The sequence below is a fragment of the Bubalus kerabau genome, chromosome 23 (assembly GCF_029407905.1).
Source record: "Bubalus kerabau isolate K-KA32 ecotype Philippines breed swamp buffalo chromosome 23, PCC_UOA_SB_1v2, whole genome shotgun sequence".
Lineage (NCBI taxonomy): Eukaryota > Metazoa > Chordata > Mammalia > Artiodactyla > Bovidae > Bubalus > Bubalus kerabau.
This window is the reverse complement of record NC_073646.1, coordinates 11,551,299-11,571,815: the sequence shown is the minus strand read 5'-3', so window position 1 is coordinate 11,571,815 and position 20,517 is coordinate 11,551,299. Positions and strand designations below refer to the sequence as shown.

Sequence of the window (20,517 nt, the reverse complement as noted above, 5' to 3'; positions counted from 1 at the left end):
GAATTATTCCTTCGAATACTCGATAAGAATGTGTGTCTGAACATGGAGATACCATTGGAATATATGAAACCATAATTTCATTCCTTGGGAGGGTTTTCTTCTCTTTCACTGATAGGTATGAACTGTGCAAGACTTGAGAAATCAAGCGCTAATAATCCTGTTTGCTAACCATGAACAAATGACTTTAGGTCTAGTAGAATTCTAAGCCCAGGATTAATAGTAGCCAGTAAAATCTGGATGTGATGTGCATTGTGAATAAGACCAGAGTAAAATGAACAAGAAGGGCTTACATGAATGTGTAAAGCCTGGGGACAATGATATTGAGAAGCTTAAATTTAAGGAACATCTTGTTATATGTGATTTTACTGCTTTATTAATTCCAAAAACATCAGTTTGCAAATGTCACTAGCATTACCAAAAAGTTTATAACGTCTTCTGTGGTCTGAATGCATATCATTAGGTGTATATTAAGCACTTGATTGCTTTTGGTACTTTGTCTCTAAGCTTTGTAAACTTAAGACAAATATTCAATAAAAGTAAGACACCTTGAAAAATAAAACCATGAACAGATTTTGCATTATGCACCCATGGGGGTGAACTCATGACTGATGTCACTGTCAGGAGAAGTGCCTTACAGCCTAATGCATATGTTGTGTATTTATAAGTTTAACAGTTGGTTCTAGAACTAGGTGGTCAGGTGTATGTACTATTTCATTTTATAAAGCTCAGTTGCAGTTTGGGTTATCTTACTAAGTGACAGGAGAGTCTACTACACCAGTTATCTTAGTCTTTTCCTGCCTTAGAATATATGTATATCATCATTTATTCAGTTCACTTTTTCTGAGTGATTTTCAACAGGGGCCATCTGAATGTTAGATGATAGTTGTCTATTTCATAGGGTTTTCAGGGGAATTAGAAGAGACAGCGGTTAGCACATAAGGGCTCAATAAAGGTTAATTGGAATTAGGGTAATTTGCCACCAACTCCCTCCCTACCTCCAGGACTTGGGGAATGCTTCTTAATCCCTGTCTAGACTGTAATAGACACTCAGTACATGTTAGTTGATAGAATTGATACTCGGTCCATGTTAGGAGGTAGAGACTCATTTGTTGAATATCTAGGTGCCACGAGTTATTTGATAACTAAACAAATTATTCTTTCATCTAATCCTGTCTGGCAGATGGCATGTCATCTTGATGACTCCAGTGAAATGACTGTACCTGAGAACTAACAAATGACAAGCCAGGAGTCAGCTCAGTTCTGTCCTTCTGCTACTGCCCTGTGCCGCCTCTTCCATCCCTAGGGTGGCTATGAACTTGACTTTTTCTGAAAATTGAGTAATTTTTCCTTATCTTACCTGTAAACTTTTCTTAATAGGAAAACCAAAAAAAAACAAAAAACAAAAACTAATCTATATTATATCTGAAGTACAATTCCTTTTACTTTGTGGACTGAGTTCAAAGGATTTTTCCTCCCAGTTCCTGTTAAAATACCCTGTTAATCACACAGGGTGGGGTCATCTTAGACTTTTCATTCTTCCTCCCTGTTCCTGTCAGATCTTTGCTCCCTTTATCTTTGCACTGAACTCCATCTCTGGTTGTACCACTCATGTGTTCTGATGGCATACTTTCTTGTAAGTAGTGTTGTTGGTCTTTCTGACTTGTGGTGTCTTTACCTCTCTGGTTCATTTGTGTACTACCATAGAATGATCTCCCTAAGTCACACTTGGCATGTCACTTCCTTCCTCAAAAAAAATCTGTTGCCCTTGACCTTTCAGGGACAGGAATTTCTTTCTTTCCTTCTTTTCTTTTTTTGGCCATGCCATGTGGCTTGTGCAGTCTCCGTTCCCTGAGCAGAGACTGAACCCAGGGCTGTGGCAGTGAAAGCCTGGAATCCTAATAGGCCACCAGGGGACTCGCAGGAATTAACTTTCTTCAGCACTTCATGTTATTGGGAGATTGGGCCCCAAGCTTCTTGTTGACTTACGGGTGTTAATACTTCCTGGGCACTGATTTTAGGAGACTGATGTGCTGCCTGCTGTGCTAAAGAGGCAGACTGGACACTGATTTTAAATGTGAGTCTTGCAGGTTAAGAATTCACTGTTCTTTATTGGTGTGGAGGATTCATGTGACTTCAAATTCTCTGATTTTTTTTGCCTCTTGTAGATTCTTTAAAGCAAGAGTACTTAGGTATTGAAGTATTTAGTATAAAAAATAAATGTATGGACTGGGGTATTAGTGTATATTTCACATACATCTCTTCCAATGGTGTCATAAAGCTTGTAATGTGATAGTTATGGAAACTGGGTTATTGCTTGACCTTAGAATTCTAATATAGGACAAAACTACCCCACTCCAGTACTCTTACCTGGAAAATCCCATGGACGGAGGAGCCTGGTAGGCTGCAGTCCATGGGGTCGCTAAGAGTCGGACACGACTGAGCAAATTCACTTTCACTTTTCACTTTCATGCATTGGAGAAGGAAATGGCAACCCACTCCAGTGTTCTTGCCTGGAGAATCCCCGGGACGGGAGGAGCCTGGTGGGCTGCCATCTATGGGGTCGCACAGAGTCAGACATGACTGAAGCGACTTAGCAGCAGCAGCATTATAACCACTTTTTCTGAGATGATGTAAGGGCCTGGATGCATTCCAGAGACTATATACGAATGTCCTTTTCATTTTATTGGTATCGAATATAATTTATATAAGGATCTTGATGATAACATGTATTATAGAATCTTAACAAGGACTAATCATTACTTCTTGGGCTAGAGAATCTAGAGTAGTAATGTATATTTGTTGAGTCAAATCTAATTTGATTTGTGCTGGGCTGCAGGTTACTTTTACAGTATCTGTAAAGGAAAAGTTTATGAAGTAGAGTCAGAGAATAAACATGCTTTAGTGAATACATTTTAAACATTGAAAATGTTTTAAAATTGGCTGTAGTTGGTAGATTTTTTTTAGGTTAAACAGATTTGTAATTTGAAAGCCTGGGTTAGTTGTCATTGTTCTGAATTATTGAGGTTTTTGTTTTGTTATTGAACTTCTGTTTTTCCTGTTTCTTAAAAGATAAGTAAAATGGATGTATAGGTCTCAATTTTTAATAGAGCTTATTTCTGTTAAACAGCACCTGTGGAATCTTCTCAAGAGGAACAGTCATTGTTGTGTGAAGGTAATTTTCTGTGATGTGACTCTTTGAACAACTAATTGAGAAAGCATTAAATTGTCTGTGGTGTGCAAATCTAGATAGTGTTTGGTAAATATATATCTCAATTTCTTGTCTAGGTTCAAATTCAGCTGTTAGCATGGAACTTTCAGAACCTATTGGTAAGAAAATTTCTGACCATATTAATACAGTAATATTAAACTCTTTCAGTCTCAAGATTTAAGGTACAAACGTTTAAGTGTTATCATTATTATAATGCCTACATTTAAAAAACTACAGTGAAAACTGAGTCTTTGCCATTAGGATTTAGCAAGCAGAGCTAATGGGGCATTAACACTGCCATGATAAATTTAGTGATGGCAAATATAAAAGAATCACATGGAGGAAATGCTAAAGCAGTTTGAATAGGTGTACTTAATTTACGTTTGTGAACATTTTTTTCCTTTTTGTAACTTTCTTACCCTTAAGGGTTTCATATTCCCAAGGTGTTCAGTAACATTCATACTGAAGTTCTACTACTTCCAAAGGAAAAACAGAAATCTAAATCTTTTCACACTTTTTTGTATTCTGATTTTGAACTTCCCCTTTTCTGTCAGGACATCTTGATGCCAGAATAATTGGGCTGTTGGGAGTGTTAGATGTCCTGTTCATATTTTGTTCGTCCTTGTGAAGATGAAGCTCCATTAAAATAGTCTCTCCTAATCTGAGTCAGAGCTCTGATGTCACCTGTGAGGCCAGCTTGTATGTTTCTTTTATGAAAGAGATTTTCTTGCTTGTGTGTCACTAGATGTTAGGATATGGAACTGAATATGTTAAGTTCTGTTTGTTGTTTAAAAGCATCTGTGTTTTAATGTATAGATAGATGATAAACCTTTTTCAGAATACTAAACTGTTTTATTTCAGTAGAAAATGGGGAGACAGAGATGTCCCCAGAAGAATCATGGGAGCACAAAGAAGAAATAAGTGAAGCAGAGCCAGATGGTGGTTCTTTGGGAGATGGAAGGCCTGCAGAGGAAAGTGCCCAGGAAATGATGGAGGAGGAAGAGGAAATACCAAAACCTAAATCTGTGGTTGCGCCGCCAGGCGCTCCTAAGAAGGAACACGTAAATGTCGTATTCATTGGGCACGTAGGTGAGTTGCACTTGTAGCAATGATAAGAAATGACCAAAGTTACTGAATCCATCAGAGAACATCTTATTAAGCTACTTGAAATATTTAGTGAAACTGAACTAATCTAAAATGTCTTGATTTTTAACTCGATAGATTTTTTAGCTGGCAGAACATTGCCAGCAGTGTATTCTTGGAAGTTGTGGTGGCATCGTAGCTGGAAGAAAATAAGTATATTTGTATGTGATACATAATTGGTCTGTAGGCCACTGGTGATGGCTCAGCATGTTACAACATCTGTTAGTTAATTTTTTTTTTTTAAAGTCTATTTTTTTGTGTGAAAAGAAAATAACAGAATTATGTGCCCCTTTTCCTTTCCTTTCTCTTATCTCTGGCTTCTTTTGAATTTGATGATACACCATTCTGCTTTTTATGGTAGCAAGAACTCCTTTGAAATTTGTAAAGGAACACCTATACTGGCTAAAAGTGCAAAGCAGACTACTTAAATGTAGTTGAGGGGTCTTGGCTACTTTAGTTCTCCTGAGGCTCCCCTTGGGTAATTCATATTATCAGTAAAGTAGTCCTAAGTCACTATCGAGCTGCAGGGGGGGTCTTAGATTCAAGGAGAGAAGGTAACTAACCAGAACTTCTGACCCAGATTCTATTCTTTGCAGTTGCTTTTGCAAGCTGTAATTAGGTATGTTAAATGGGCCTTTGGTTGTGTTCCTATATAGTCCTTATGTTTGGGTTTGACTATGCCTACGGTTTGCCTGTTGTTGATCATGTTGTTACTTTCAGATGCTGGCAAGTCAACCATTGGAGGACAAATTATGTAAGTATATTTTTTGTTAAATACCTTTTGTTATCACTGTAAGACTCTCATGAAACCTTAATTAAATGCATTTCTAAAAGCTGTCTTTTAGATTTGTTAATAAAAAGTAATATAGAACCCTAGATTATAAGAAATTTTACTTTGTTTTAAATATAATTTTCTTTGGAATAATGAATCTGGGGGAACTGGTGTTTCCTCATTCATCAACTCCTTAAATATATGTGGATTTAATCAGAATGTCTGGCTAACATGCTTTTTTTTTTCTTTTTTATCATATATAGAAGGTATCTAGGTATGAAAATGCCATGGTTGGTGTTTAGTGATGTGTTCTAGAATTGAAAAATATTTTCATTAAAACATCTTTTTAATCTCTCCTAAAGTAGATGCATTTCTTTAAGCTGTTATCTTAAAGGATAACAGAGGGTCTAGAGGGCATATCTTCATTGTCTTGCTTTGTTAAGTAATCTTAATCAGTAAATTTGCCAGTTACTGCTGAAAATTTCTACAACAGATCCTAAAGCAGGCTATTATATAGGAATTCTTACCTAAGACTCTGGAAAGAAGTGGCAGGCCCGTTTGATGTTGTGTTTTATGAAAGTGTATATTTTTTTATTTAGATGACTATTGAGAACACCCAGAGACAGAAGCTTAGAACAGGATTTGATTTGGATAGAGTCAAGGGAAGCAGTTGGGTATTATTTAAAAATTATGATCTCATTTTGACTAGTATGTTTTAAATATTAAATAGTAAGACTTAATTGCTTGGATAGCACTTAGAATTCCTTTCTTTTACATTAGTATTTACATTTGCTGTTTGAAAAAAAAAACATTTATTTTGAAATAATTTTAGACTTATAGAAAGGTTCCAAAAACAGTAGTGGAATTGTTAGACAATTTTATTCAGCCTACCTTAATGTTAACCTACTAAATAACCATTGTACAATCATCCCAACTAGCGAGTTATCACTGGTACAAACTAACTAACTAAACTACAGATCGCATTTGGATTTCACCAGTTTTTCAACCAGTATCATTTTTTCTGTTCTAGAATTCCACATTACACTTAGTTGTTATGTCTCTTTAGTCTCCTCCCACGTGTGACATTTCCTCAGTCTTGTCTTTCATGACCTTCATAATTTGAAGAGTGCTGTTTGGTTATTTTATTGGATGTTCTTCAATTTGGGTTTGACAATGTTAATAATTAGACTGAGGGTATGCATTTTGGAAGAGAATATCTCAGAAGGTATGTTGTGCTCATATGAGAGTGCAGATGATCACAATATTCAGTATGTTTTATCTATTACTGGTGATAAAAGCCATGATTACTTGGTTAAGGTGTCCGCTGCCAGAATTTAGCCCTGTAAAGTTATTTTTTTCCCATTATCTTGGGGGAGGTAATCTGAGACTGTAAATGTCTTTTCCACTGAAATTTTCCATGATTTCAGCATCTACCCCAGTGGCACTTGTACTTTAAAGTAGCTTTTTTATGGAGTTCAAATTCCCTTCGAGAGCTTTAAAGATTTCCTGCCTTCACAACTGAGCAATCCATGAGTAATTAAATGTTTGTTTCTCTTTTCTTTCAACATTTTCAGGTATTTGACTGGAATGGTTGACAAAAGGACACTTGAGAAATATGAAAGAGAAGCTAAAGAAAAAAACAGAGAAACTTGGTAAACTTTTATGACACTATAAGTTACTTTTCAGGAAATGACTTATGCTTTTGTAGTCTACTAACATATAAATTCATAAGAGGAGACTTGTGGGATAAATATAAAGCATCTATTTAATTGAGACATTACCTGGCTACAAAATTTCATTCACAGAATTTATAATAATCAGGAACAGATGTTACAGTGGAATTTGGGGAGAAAGCAGATAACATAATAGTACTTAAGGGTATGATCATTATGTGAGTAAACCGCTGAAAGATAAAAGAATAGATGGAATAATATATTGATAGTAGTTGCCTTTGCATGGAGAGAGGGTCAGTTCTTTTCTTCTTTCTAACCTTATTCTTAAGTTAACAAGCTTTATCTCAATAGGACATTGGTGGTCTTTTTATTTATTTATTTTTTTTTAAATTCTGTGTTAAGGGGAAAAGTTCCTAATCAATATAATACTAAAAAATGGATTCAGTTCAGTTCAGTCGCTCAGTTGTGTCCGACTTTTTGCGACCCCATGAATCACAGCACGCCAGGCCTCCCACCAATTCCCAGAGTTCACTCAAACTCATGTCCATCGAGTCAGTGATGCCATCCAGTCATCTCATCCTCTGTCATCCCCTTCTCCTCCTGCCCCCAATCCCTCCCAGCATCAGAGTCTTTTCCAATGAGTCAACTCTTCGCATGAGGTGGCCAAAGTATTGGAGTTTCAGCTTCAACATCGGTCCTTCCAATGAATACCCAGGACTGATCTTTAGAATGGACTGGTTGGATCTCCTTGCAGTCCAAGGGACTCTCAAGAGCCTTCTCCAACACCACAGTTCAAAAGCATCAATTCTTTGGTGCTCAGCTTTCTTCACAGTCCAACTCTCACATCCATACATGACTACTGGAAAAACCATAGCTTTGACTAGACGGGCCTTTGTTGGCAAAGTAATGTCTCTGGCTTTTAATATGCTGTCTAGGTTGGTCGTAACTTTCCTTCTCAGGAGTAAGCGTCTTTTAATTTCATGGCTGCAATCACCATCTGCAGTGATTTTGGAGCCCAAAAAAATAAAGTCTGACACTGTTTCCACTGTTTCCCCATCTATTTCCCATGAAGTGATGTGACCAGATGTCATGATCTTAGTTTTCTGAATGTTGAGCTTTAAGCCAACTTTTTCACTCTCCTCTTTCACTTTCATCAAGAGGCTTTTTAGTTCCTCTTCACTTTCTGCCATGAGGGTGGTGTCATCTGCATATCTGAGGTTATTGATATTTCTTACTTACTATGAAATACAGATGATGTGATGAGGTAATCTAAATTAACACTGTTATGGATGGTTTGAATTTATATATGTAATTTTATATGGCAAAGAAATATCCAAATAATTATTAGCAAGTAACCATTGTTTCCAAATGGTGGGTTAGTGGCCTTCACTTTTAGAAGGTACCCTTAGACAGCCTTACTTGTATTATACTTTGTGCTAGATGATTTTTAAAATGAAATATAAAGGAACTCATTACTTAACTCATAGTGATATTGGCATTGGTACTAAATAGTCTTTCTGTGTATGTTGTCATCTTGTTATTATACCTAATATTTGCTTACAGAATGTATAATTGACACTGGATATATATAAAAGCTCTTGAGTGTTTGAATCAGAAGAATATAAGTTTTAGTCATTTAACTTTTACTTCTACCCAGTCCTGTTCATGATTTAAATGTATGTTGAACATAAAATTCTTCTACCATTAATTACCCGTTTAATGGTAGAAGAATATTTTTAAAACTCCTGTTCTTACCAGTATTGTTATTTTAAAATTATTTCAGGTACTTATCTTGGGCCTTAGACACAAATCAGGAAGAAAGAGACAAGGGTAAAACAGTAGAAGTGGGTCGTGCCTATTTTGAAACGGAAAAGAAGCATTTTACAATTCTAGATGCCCCTGGCCACAAGAGTTTTGTCCCAAATATGATTGGTGGTGCTTCTCAAGCTGATTTGGCTGTACTGGTAAGGAAAGATGTTTCCAGTTCATCCCTGTATTTCTTCGCAGCCCAACTTGAAATGTAAACTCTTGGATTTACCTTCTAAAAGCTAGAATTTAGATTACAGTGAACTGTAAAATATACAAAGTTACAGTTTTCGCTTTGTTTCACTAATCTGCCCAAGAAATCTTCATAATTTGATTTACTTATGAAAAAGTTTCTGCTTTTCTCTACCATTGCTATTATCTCTGTGCCCGAAATTAGTGTCTACTGACTGCTAAACCTAATCCATTTTGTACTCAATCCTGTGAGTACAAAAACGAGTAAGAAATTATCTGTTTAAGATCTTCAGTCATTTTGCAACTTGGCGGTAGTTATTGTACTAGCACTAAATCACATATATGTTTGAAATGTAAAACATAAATTTACATATAAATGTAAAAATAAAATATAAAATATAAAAATGTACTAGATTTTGGAGAATTGGGAATGAGAAGAAACATATACCAAAATTTTAAAGTATTTAGACATTGTGACATTCAAAAGTACATATATGCTCAGACGATAAAAGAATCTACCTGCAATGCAGGAGACCCAGGTTCAATCCCTGGGTCAGGAAGATCCCTTGGAGAAGGCAGGCCTCTCCAGTGTTTTTGCCTACAGAATGCCGTGGACAGAGGAGCCTGTCAGGCTGTGGGGTCACAAAGAGCTGGACACACTGAATGACTAACTCACTCACTTCTATTTTCTTGCAAGATGCTTCTGATAAAACTGAAAAGAAAAACGTTGTATTGCTAGAAGAGTGTACTTGAATGTGTAAGAATAAACTGTTGATTTCTTGGAACAGGTAATCTCTGCCAGGAAAGGAGAGTTTGAAACTGGATTTGAGAAAGGAGGACAGACGAGAGAACATGCCATGCTGGCAAAGACGGCAGGCGTCAAACACTTGATTGTGCTTATTAATAAGATGGACGACCCAACAGTGAATTGGAGCAATGAGAGGCAAGCTTGGATGTCTTACTGTTTGTTCATACTCTGTTTAATGTTGAAACTATAGAGTTCAGATGCTTTACATTATAATTATTTATAAATATTGATAGATATGAAGAATGTAAAGAGAAACTGGTGCCGTTTTTGAAAAAAGTTGGCTTTAATCCCAAAAAGGACATTCACTTCATGCCATGCTCAGGACTGACGGGAGCAAATCTTAAGGAGCAATCAGATTTCTGTCCTTGGTACATGTAAGTAATCTTTTTAATTTAGTTTGTGTCTTATTAAGTAATCTTTTTTTAAATTAATTTTTTGGCTGCACAGCATGTGAGATCTTATTTCCCTGACTAGGGCTCGAATCTGTGCCCCCTGGATCACTAGGGAAGGCCCAGTGTGTTTATGTGTGTTAGCCGCTCAGTCGTGTCTGACTCTTTACGACCCCATGGACCATAGCTCACCAGGCTCCTCTGTCCATGGGATTCTCCGGGCAAGAATACTGTAACCTTTCCCTTCTCCAGGGGATCTTCCCCACCCAGGGACCAAACCAGGGGCTCCTGCATTGCAGGCAGATTCTTCATGGGTTGAGCTACCTGGGAAGCCCAATAATTTAAGAAAATATTGAGTGTAACCTTGGCTTTAAAAATGCCATGACCTTTGTCTTTTACCTGGGTTTTCTTTCTTGTTATTGAATTGTTAGGGTACTTTATGCACTGGGTACAATTCCCTTATCAGAGACATGATTTGCAAGCATTTTCTCCCATTCTGTGGGGCTATCTTTTTACTTTCTTCATAGTGTCCTTTGAAATACAAAAAGGTCTTAATTTTGATGAAATCTTGTTTATTTTTTTCTCTTAATTGTGCTTTTGGTGTCATGCCTAGGGAATTGTTGCCCAATCCAGTCATAAAGAATTAGACCTGTTATTTTCATTTAAGCCTATTGAAGCTCTTAGGTGTGTGTTTCATTTTTGGATTAATTTTTTATAAGGTAAAGTCTTGAATACTTCAGCTTTGTGAGTATTTAAATTGGGAAATGTGAGTCTTTGACTTTTCCCTCCACCCCCCAAGAATATTTTGCCTTTTTGGGTCCCTTGAATTTCCATATGAACATTGGGATCAGCTGGTCAAATTTCTGCAAAAAGGCAGTGGGACTTTAATAAGAACTGCACTGAATTTGTAGATCAGTTTGGGGGGAACATTGCGATCTTGGCAATAGTATACCTCCCAATTCACATACTGTAGTTTTAAGGGGGAAATTATAGAATCTTGATTTCAGAGCTGGAAAAAGTCCATGAAAAATTAGGTTATATAGTGTGGCTTCTATTTATTACAACATGTGGGTTATTGGCCATTAAATATTTTTATAAGTTTACAGGGAAACTTTTTCATTATATTAATCTATTATGTAATTTTTTTTGAAAACATTTCTGAGGAATAAGTAAGATGAACTAGATAAAGTTAGAGCCATGTAATTTCTTAAAATTTTAACATTTATGTTGACTCTTTAACTTTATTATATTCTCAGTGGATTACCATTTATTCCATATCTGGATAATTTGCCAAACTTCAATAGATCAGTTGATGGACCAATCAGGCTGCCAATTGTGGATAAGTACAAGGTACCCAAAATGTTCAAGAAATTGGGTTTTATGGGAGGTGACAAATTATTTTGTGTTCTGTTTTAAACTATGAAATAACTTTAACAATTAACAACATAACACAGGTATCTCTTTAATAAAGATTATGTTATTCAGTGATATAGATAGACCATAATTAAATCAGTTTAATTTAATTTGGTTGTTTTCTATGAGCCAGTGATCATTTTTTGGTGAGAGATTCTTATAAGTAAAACTTCTGAAAGAGGTTCTACATTAAAGTTGATAGATACTGACAAATAGCCTTCCAAAATGCAGTGCTAATTTACATGACCACCAGCAGTATGAACATGTTTACCATGGCCTAACCAACACTGGATGTAGTCTTTAAAAAATAAGCTTCAAATAAAGAAAAAATAATAAGCTTCACTATTTTTAACTATGTTTTCAGCTTCATTTTAAGTACTGCACTATCAATATGTAGTATTTTGCTTTTTTCAAATACGTCATTATTTCATTAGCTTCATGCTAAATTTCTTGAAATTTAGTTTTTAAATAGGGAACATCTCAGACAGTTTTGAGAGAACCTCAATTTGAACAACAAATTTAGATCTTCAAACGTATAATTCTGTCTCCTGCAGTGTGTTTTCTTTTTAAATCCCTAGGCATACTTATTTATTAGTATTATATATATGTATGTGCTTTTGAAATAGAGTATTTGTTGCCTGTGTCTAAGATTAATCCTAAGGATTCTACCACTTGAGCTAAAGATTTTCTTTTCTGAATAAGCCTTGCAAGATTTCACTTTGGGTTGTTGAACTCCTGTATAGTAGTAACAGAAGTCTGACATTTGGTTTTTTATTTTAAATTTAAACAGGATATGGGCACTGTGGTCCTGGGAAAGCTGGAATCAGGATCTATTTGTAAAGGCCAGCAGCTTGTGATGATGCCAAACAAGGTAAGAATTCATAATGCTCTTGTTCATTTAAATTTTCTCTTGAAAATATTAGTAAGGAATCAGAACTTTTCAATCTTAGGGATTTCATTAAAAGAAACCACTTTTTAAATCCAACATTGGTGGTGGTGGTGGTTTAGTCGCTAAGTTGTGTCCGACTCTTGCGACCCCATGAACTGTAGCCTGCCAGGCTCCTCTATCCATGGGATTCTCCAGGCAAAAATACTGGAGTGGGTTGCCATTTCCTTCTCCAGGGGATCTTCCCAACTCAGGGATCGAACCCAGGTCTCTTCCACTGCAGGCAGATTGTTTACCAACTGAGCTATGCGGAGCTAGTTAATGTCAAGTGCAAAATTTAATCAAGAATATGTGGTGTTATTTACTGACAAATGGAGAACGGAGAGTATTAGCACCATGTCAGAGTTAAAAGGTACGTCATCATGAGAGCTTCAGTTAGTTATTTTATAGGAAGTAAATAAAGATTTGAAGTGGTTGAGTGATTTGCTTCTGTTAACATTCTAGATTAGTAAGTGAGCCAGGGATGAAAACTCAGGTTTAACATTAATATAATTAGCTTTCTTTTATTTTTTGTACATAGTAGTTACGTTGGATACTATAAAATGTGTCCAAGCTATGCTCCTAATTTATTTGGGGAGAAAGGGATTTTTTTTTTTTTTTAAATAATAAATGGGTCTTTTCTTGACTCTTAATACCTTATTGTAGTTTCTTCATTATAGGAGAGGGTTTCATTAAATAACATGAAAAAATCTCAATGAACTATATTCCTTTGTGTTATTTTTGACTGGTCAGTTGCTGGTAATTGCAGATGACCTGTTACTAAGAAACTGTTACCTGTTTTCCAGAGGACTTCTCTAACAATCCAAAGATGTTGTTTATGTAGGAAAAGGCCTGAATTATCAGAACCTCCAAATAGACATTTTGTTAGATTTAACTGAGAATTTCTTTACCATGCTTATTCCAGGCAAAGAATATTACAAAAGATAATTGTCAATGTACTGTTGAGTTTTAATGGAAACCTTACAAAGTATACTTCAGGGTTTCTTGATGCCTTATGCATTGGAGATCAGAGTATGCTATCATAGTCTCTTTTCTTTAAGAGGTAATTATGCAGCGATAAATGAGTGAAAATAATGGTCAGTTTGAATCCTTGTTGTATTTTGTCTGTTGAGCAATCACAGAAGTCAAATTTGCTTGTGGAGATGGAAGCAAGGGGCTGGGGGAAGAAGAATGGGGAGTGGATTCTTAATGGGCACAGAACTTCCTTTTGGGGTGATGATGTTTTGGAACCAGATACTGATAATGGTTGTATACCATTGTGAATGTCGATGCCACTGAATTGTATGATGTAAAATAGTTTTAAAAGGTAAATATGAGTATTTTATCACAATGGAAAAGTACTTACTATGGGCAAGTGAACTTAGTGCTGGGCTGTAGTTAAAGGTGAAGGGACTCAATATATTAGTTCTCTTTAGAAACTATCACTTTACACTAATTACTGAACAGGTCAGTGTAGCATATCTTACAGGTGTTAATCAGTCCTTAAGAACTCAGTTTACTTCAGTCCCTGAGTTTCAGTGGAATAGAATTATGTTTTAAAAGATGTTAGACTATGCTGTGCTGTGCTCAATTGCTCAGTCGTGTCCAACTCTTTGCAATCCCATTGACTGTAGTCCACCAGGCACCTCTGTCCATGGGGATTCTCCAAGCAAGAATACTGGAGTGGGTTGCCATGCCCTCATCCAGGGCATCTTCCCAACCCAGGGATTGATTGAACCCAGTTCTCCTGCATTGCAGCTGGATTCTTTACTGTCTGAGCAACCAGGGAAGCCCAGATGTAAGACTATTTTACATTGAAAAATTATAGGTAGCGAACCTACAGAATGGGGGTAAGAAATTGTATATCATAAATCTGATAAAGGGGTTACTATCCATTATATATCAAGAACTACAACTCAACAACAAAAAGAAAGAACCTGACTAAAAAATTAGCAAAGAACTTAAAGCAGGCATTTCTCAAAGAAGATGAACAAGTGGCCAACAAACACATGAAAAGAAGCTCAACATCACTAATCATTGCTGCCGCTGCTGCTACTGCTGCTAAGTCGCTTCAGTCGTGTCCGACTCTGTGCGACCCCACAGATGGCAGCCCACCAGGCTCCGCCGTCCCTGGGATTCTCCAGGCAAGAAACACTGGAGTGGGTTGCCATTTCCTTCTCCAATGCATGAAAGGGAAAAGTGAAGTCGCTCAGTAAGTGTCCGACTCTTTATGACCCCATGGACTACAGCCTACCAGGCTCCTCCGTCCATGGGATTTTCCAGGCAAGAGTACTGGAGTGGGTTACCATTGCCTTCTCCGGTGAGATAATACCTCACAGCCATCTGGATGGCTATTTAAAAAAAAAGAAAAACCCAGAAAATAACAAATGCTGGCGAGGATGTAAAGATTTGGAACCCTTTCTGGATTGTTGGAAGGAACGTAAAATTGTGCAGCTGCTGGGGAAGACTTAACGGCATTTCTTCAAAAACAAAAATAATAATAAAAATAGAATAATCATGATCCAGCAGTTCCACATCTGAGTATACACCCTTAAAAGCTGAAAGCAGACCTTGAAGAACCAATGTCCATAGCACCCAACACAAGGAAGCAGGAGCAAACAGATACGGTGTACACATAAAACGGCGTATCACTCAGCTTAGAAAGGAAGGATATTCTAATATAGGCTAAACATGGATGAACCTGGAGGGCATTACTACTAAGTGAAATAAGCCAGCCAGCCATACATACATAAATCATGTATGACTCTCCACTTTTGTGAAGCACTTTGAGTAGATAAAATCTTTACTACCTCTCAGAAAGTAATTAAAAAATTAATCTTAATTTTTCATAAGTATGGATTACAGAGTTGACTTGCTCTATTTTGTTTAGTTATAAAAGTCTTCATTTAGGGAAAGGAATTGTTACACTGGATTATTTGGGCAAAAAGTAGTAAACATACTTGTTTGGTTATATATGATGGAACTGCTAGTTTCTACCTCTTTATTCCATTACTCTAAAGAATTTGCTAGCAAATACGGCTGTACTACCAGTTTTGGGAATGAATTTCAAGACAGGTATCAGTAAGGTATAGGCTACCTTTTGGGAAAGAAAGCCATTATTTGTGTATGTGTATGGGGGAGAAACTACTGGAGTTTAGCAAATGACAGTTTGTAGAATTCTGGTATGTTATACAATGATTCTGGATTTTCTACTGTTTATCTACCATCCAATGAGAAAGTTCATTTTTGTCTTGAAGGTTGTTATTTTGTTTTGTTTTCTGGCATGTGTTTTAAAAATATGAATTATCTCCAAGGGAGGAAATGGAGTAAAATAAGGGACTACTTTGTGAGGATTGCTTTTAACATTTTTCCCCATCTATATGCTTAAAAAAATTATTGTAGTAAAAGACAAATTTTACCACTATTGACATTTTGTACATTCACAGTATTGTGCAGCCATCACCACGTCTAGTTCCAAAACATTTCCATCACCCTAGAAGGAAACCTTCTACCTATTAAACAGTCAGTGTGCTTTTAAAGCTTAGCTGTTCAAATAACCTTAGAAAAATACATTCTTCAGATGTTTGGGGATTGATAGGTAATAGAAGCTATGTCCGGAGAAGGCAATGGCACCCCACTCCAGTACTCTTGCCTGGAAAATCCCATGGACGGAGGAGCCTGGTAGGCTGCAGTCCATGGGGTCGCTAGGAGTCAACATGACTGAGCGACTTCACTTTCACTTTTCCCTTTCATGCATTGGAGAAGGAAATGGCAACCCACTCCAGTGTTCTTGCCTGGAGAATCCCAGGGACGGGGGAGCCTGGTGGGCTGCCGTCTATGGGGTCGCACAGAGTCAGACACGACTGAAGTGACTTAGCAGCAGCAGCAGCTATGTCTCTTAACTCCTGAAATTTAAGAATAAAAAAGTTATATCTATAAAATTAAAATGATTTATGTTTTAATTTTAAAAAAGTAAGAAAGGCAGATATTCTGTTTGGAAATTATTAGGATGTGATATTTAAAAAATGACAGATAAATCTTTTAATTGGCAGCTTGTAATTCTAGGATATGATTTTCATTAAGTTCATGTTATACAAATGTTACCGAGTTTTAAACTCAAAAGAATTACTTTGGCTAATCAACAACCACAGAAAAATGTGACTTGTAAGTCTTCAGCAAACATTTTCCATTCTACAATGTAGTGAATGTATCAAGTTTTCCAATCTTGGTTTCTTTTTAAGCACAATGTGGAAGTTCTTGGAATCCTTTCTGATGATGTGGAAACCGATTCTGTAGCCCCAGGTGAAAACCTCAAAATCAGACTGAAAGGAATTGAAGAGGAGGAGATTCTTCCAGGGTTCATACTTTGTGATCCTAATAATCTTTGTCATTCTGGTCGCACATTTGATGCCCAGGTAAACCAGATATTGTTGTTATCATGATGACCTTCACTGTCACAATGAGACTAGGATGTAAATGCCCTTTGTCCTGATTACTGCTGATACGCCATTGTGTGCAGAAGGGGAACTGAAGTAGGATAAACCATATATAGAGATCACAACAGCTGTGATGTATATCTCATACCCAAATGGTCTTTGATGGTACAAGTCCTGGGTAGAAAGTATGCATTTTTAGTTTTTATGTTCTGTTGATAATATATATTGATACTTAATATTTTGCTTAAAGTGTCTTTATGCTCTACTTTAAGTAGAGCATAGTTGCCTTGGAAGTCATGGTTTGTCTGCTTATGCAGAGCAAGCAAATTTCCAGATAGGAAAACAATTAATTTCTCCATGTTATTAGCAACCTGACTTCCCCAGGAGGATGACAGAGTAAGTTAACTGGTACAACTCACAGAATTTTTGAGTTGTTATATGATGATTAATCAAGTTCGATTTTTATGTCAGATACAAGCTTGTTAACTTTGGAGCTTGGATACTGGGAAATGGATAAAACTAAGTTCGTATCAGGAGGGAAAATTCTAGCATGTGAGCAGCAGTGAATGCCTTGGTGGGGGAGTATAGAGGAAAGGCTTCCCAGAGAAGAAAGTATGCCTATGTTTTTAAAGTTTGGGCACTTGCCAAGAAGATCTGTAGGATAAGGACATCAAAAATTCATGCTTTGAGGTAACCCAATCTGACCTATCACTTCCAACACAAAAATAAGTTGCTGCCCTACTGAAATTGTGAGTTACACATTAAACTCTTTTTTTACCTAGGGATAAAGATGATAATTTTTTTTGTTTGACAGATAGTGATTATAGAGCACAAGTCCATCATCTGCCCAGGTTATAATGCGGTGCTGCATATCCATACCTGTATTGAAGAAGTCGAAATAACAGTGAGTTTTAAGATAACTGGGGTTTTTGTTTTAAGACCATTATTCACACTTCTGGTCTTAAAGATTCTTTTATTAGGCATTATTCTAATCTCATCCTTTTTTCTTGGATAGGCCTTAATCTGCTTGGTAGACAAGAAATCAGGAGAAAAAAGTAAGACTCGACCCCGTTTTGTGAAACAGGATCAAGTGTGCATTGCCCGCTTGAGGACAGCAGGAACCATCTGCCTTGAGACCTTTAAAGACTTCCCTCAAATGGGTCGCTTTACTTTAAGAGATGAGGGTAAGCCTTTAAACTGATGTCCAGAGGTCTGTCTAAGGTGCTTAGCTTTGGTAGTTTTCATCTGAGTACAGTGCACATTAGAAGTTCATAGGAAACTTGGATACCTGTTTATAATATATGTTATATATGTTTTATGAGTTGAATGAATTAAACAGACTTGACCATACACTTTAGTAGTAATGCTGTAGATGAAGAACCTTAATCTTGATATTTTGCAGGCAGTAGGTTTTGAGAGTCCTTTTATTTATTGCTAAATAAGACATTTCTATGATAAAATCCTCTCTAATATGTGTGATAAAACCTCATCTTGAAGGACTTTATCCAGTAGAGCAAATTTTTGCTAATAAGCAAACCTTTGAGGTAGACATCTTATTTTTTAGAAAAAATCATTTTAAAATCCAATATGATAAACTTTAACTGCACTGAAATGGGGGGAGATAAAGGAGTACATAGATTGATAGCCTTAATGCCTAATATATTCAAGGTTTAGTATTTATTCATTATATTTTTTATATTTTTATAAATAAAAATATTTAAAAAGTAATATAAAATATTTTTATTATATTTTTATTATTTATTTCAAGGTTTAATGTTCATGTTCTTGTGTGTGTGTGTCCACTTCTGCCTGAGTGAATTGGAATAGCTGTAATTTTCCTATTTCAAACAGCTATGAAACTTTGGTATCATAGAAACAAAATGACTGTGTTTAATAGAACATTTCTCTTATAGATTATTATTTTAGGTTACTATTTTAAGACTATGGAAGACTTTACATAAAACTTTATGGTTCACTTAAAATACAGAATAGTCAGTTCATATATTAGTTCCAATTCAATTCAGCAAAAACTGTACTGTATATCCACTGAATGTCAGGAGTTGTGCCAAGCACTGGGAATATGATGGATATGGTCCCTGAGCTTTATTTCAGAGGAAACTATATAAAGATGGTATACATTTAAAGTCATTATCTTAAAAGTCTTCTTGATGATAATGAAACTGGCTATTGGGGCTTTCCTATTAATATAACAAAATGAGAATTTTAGTTTGCAATTAGAAATTAATGTAGCAAGAATTTTTAACCTCAGGATTTTTTCCCCCCCCTAAAGAATAGCTGGGCTTTTAGGTTTTTCACAAGACCAAATGGATTTTGTATTTCTAATAATAGGGTCTGAGAGCCCTTTTTAACAGCTTTTATTGAGATAATTTAAATACCATGAAATTGGCCTGTTTGGAGTGTATAGCTCAGTGAATTAGTATGTTCAGAGTTGTATAGTCATCACTACATCCTAATTTTATAACATTTATAACATCTGAAAAAGGAACCCAAATACTTGTTTACCAAGTTACCACCGATTATTCTATCCACCTCTGGCCGTTGTAGGCAACCATATGTCTACTTTTTCTCTGCCTGCCTTTTTTGGACATGACTTATAAACAGAATCATATAGTTTGTGGCCTTTAGTGTGTAGTTTATTTCACTCAGCATGTTTTTGAGGTTCACCCATGCTGTGATATGTATATAATTCATTCCTTTTTATTGCCAAATAATAATTCTACTGTACGGATATATCCATACTTTACTTTTCAGCATAGGTTTTAATTAGTAATTTACATTGTAAAATAATGATGAAGTTTTAATATCTAACATAGCCTTGCTGTTAACTACTGAAAAGGTTTCTTAAAAATTTCATTTCTAGGTAAGACCATTGCAATTGGAAAAGTTCTGAAACTGGTTCCAGAGAAAGACTAAGCATTTTCTTGATGACCCTGCACAATACTGTGAGGAAAATTGACTGCAAAAGCCTACTTCACACCGCCTTCTCTTATTTTCTGCCCATTGACAAAACTCTCCCCATATTTTGCAAAGACAAAATTCACAGCAAAAGTCCACATTATGTCAGCTTTCTCATATTGAGAGCTCTGCTATGCCACTGTTGAATTTTTCCCAAGATTTTTTTCTTCCCCTCTCAAACTCTGCTTCCTTGGACAGATTTGGCAATAGCTTTGTAAGTGATGTGGACATAATCGCCTACAATAATGAAAAACCTACCAGGAATTTTTTTATTTTTCATTTCCCCTTAGGCATACCTAGTCTTTTTCCCCCCAGGCAGATCATTCTGAGTGTGCGAGTGTGTGTGCACATGTTACAAAGACAACTACCATGTTAATAAAATATTCAATTTGAAACCCTTTTTGGTATTTGAATTGCTTTTGAATACTGTTTTTTATCTGGATGTAACATTGTTGCATTAGCTTTTTAACTGGACCAAGTAATCGAGTACATTTTATTACTTGGACTTTTCTAAACTCTTTCCCTCTCCACTACTTAAATGAGGCACTTACAAACCATGTTCAGGTTTGTATTAAAAGAAAGAATTAGATGGAACCCTTCTTTTGATGGTTAATGCATACATACAATATCTTTATGCAACTATGACACTGCTTTATTAGGTCTCTCAGTTATTTTCTGCCAACTGATATTTTAACATGGTTTCTTAAAGTAAGTGGTTTTAAGACACAGGAACAGCATATCTGTAGTTTTCATAAGTATAAAGCATAATGAAATTG

The 20,517-nt window shown here is 36.0% G+C and overlaps 1 protein-coding gene across 3 annotated transcripts in view; it reads left to right on the top strand.

The window, feature by feature from the left end:
• GSPT1 (G1 to S phase transition 1) overlaps window positions 1–20,139 on the top strand; it is a 29,705-nt gene extending 9,566 nt beyond the window's left edge. For 2 of the 3 annotated variants that reach the window (XM_055562500.1, XM_055562498.1), the window contains exons 2-15: window positions 3,128–3,172; window positions 3,286–3,327; window positions 4,070–4,297; window positions 5,072–5,105; window positions 6,698–6,775; window positions 8,580–8,760; window positions 9,583–9,737; window positions 9,836–9,976; window positions 11,248–11,341; window positions 12,195–12,275; window positions 16,571–16,744; window positions 17,580–17,669; window positions 17,781–17,949; window positions 19,647–20,139. In XM_055562500.1, the coding sequence (XP_055418475.1) occupies window positions 3,306–3,327; window positions 4,070–4,297; window positions 5,072–5,105; window positions 6,698–6,775; window positions 8,580–8,760; window positions 9,583–9,737; window positions 9,836–9,976; window positions 11,248–11,341; window positions 12,195–12,275; window positions 16,571–16,744; window positions 17,580–17,669; window positions 17,781–17,949; window positions 19,647–19,699 (1,500 nt within the window). In that variant the 5' untranslated portion in view covers window positions 3,128–3,172; window positions 3,286–3,305 and the 3' untranslated portion in view covers window positions 19,700–20,139. The remainder of the gene's footprint in view (window positions 1–3,127; window positions 3,173–3,285; window positions 3,328–4,069; window positions 4,298–5,071; window positions 5,106–6,697; window positions 6,776–8,579; window positions 8,761–9,582; window positions 9,738–9,835; window positions 9,977–11,247; window positions 11,342–12,194; window positions 12,276–16,570; window positions 16,745–17,579; window positions 17,670–17,780; window positions 17,950–19,646) is intronic. The other variant, XM_055562499.1, reaches the window with a different exon arrangement.
• The last annotated feature ends 378 nt before the right edge of the window (window positions 20,140–20,517 follow it).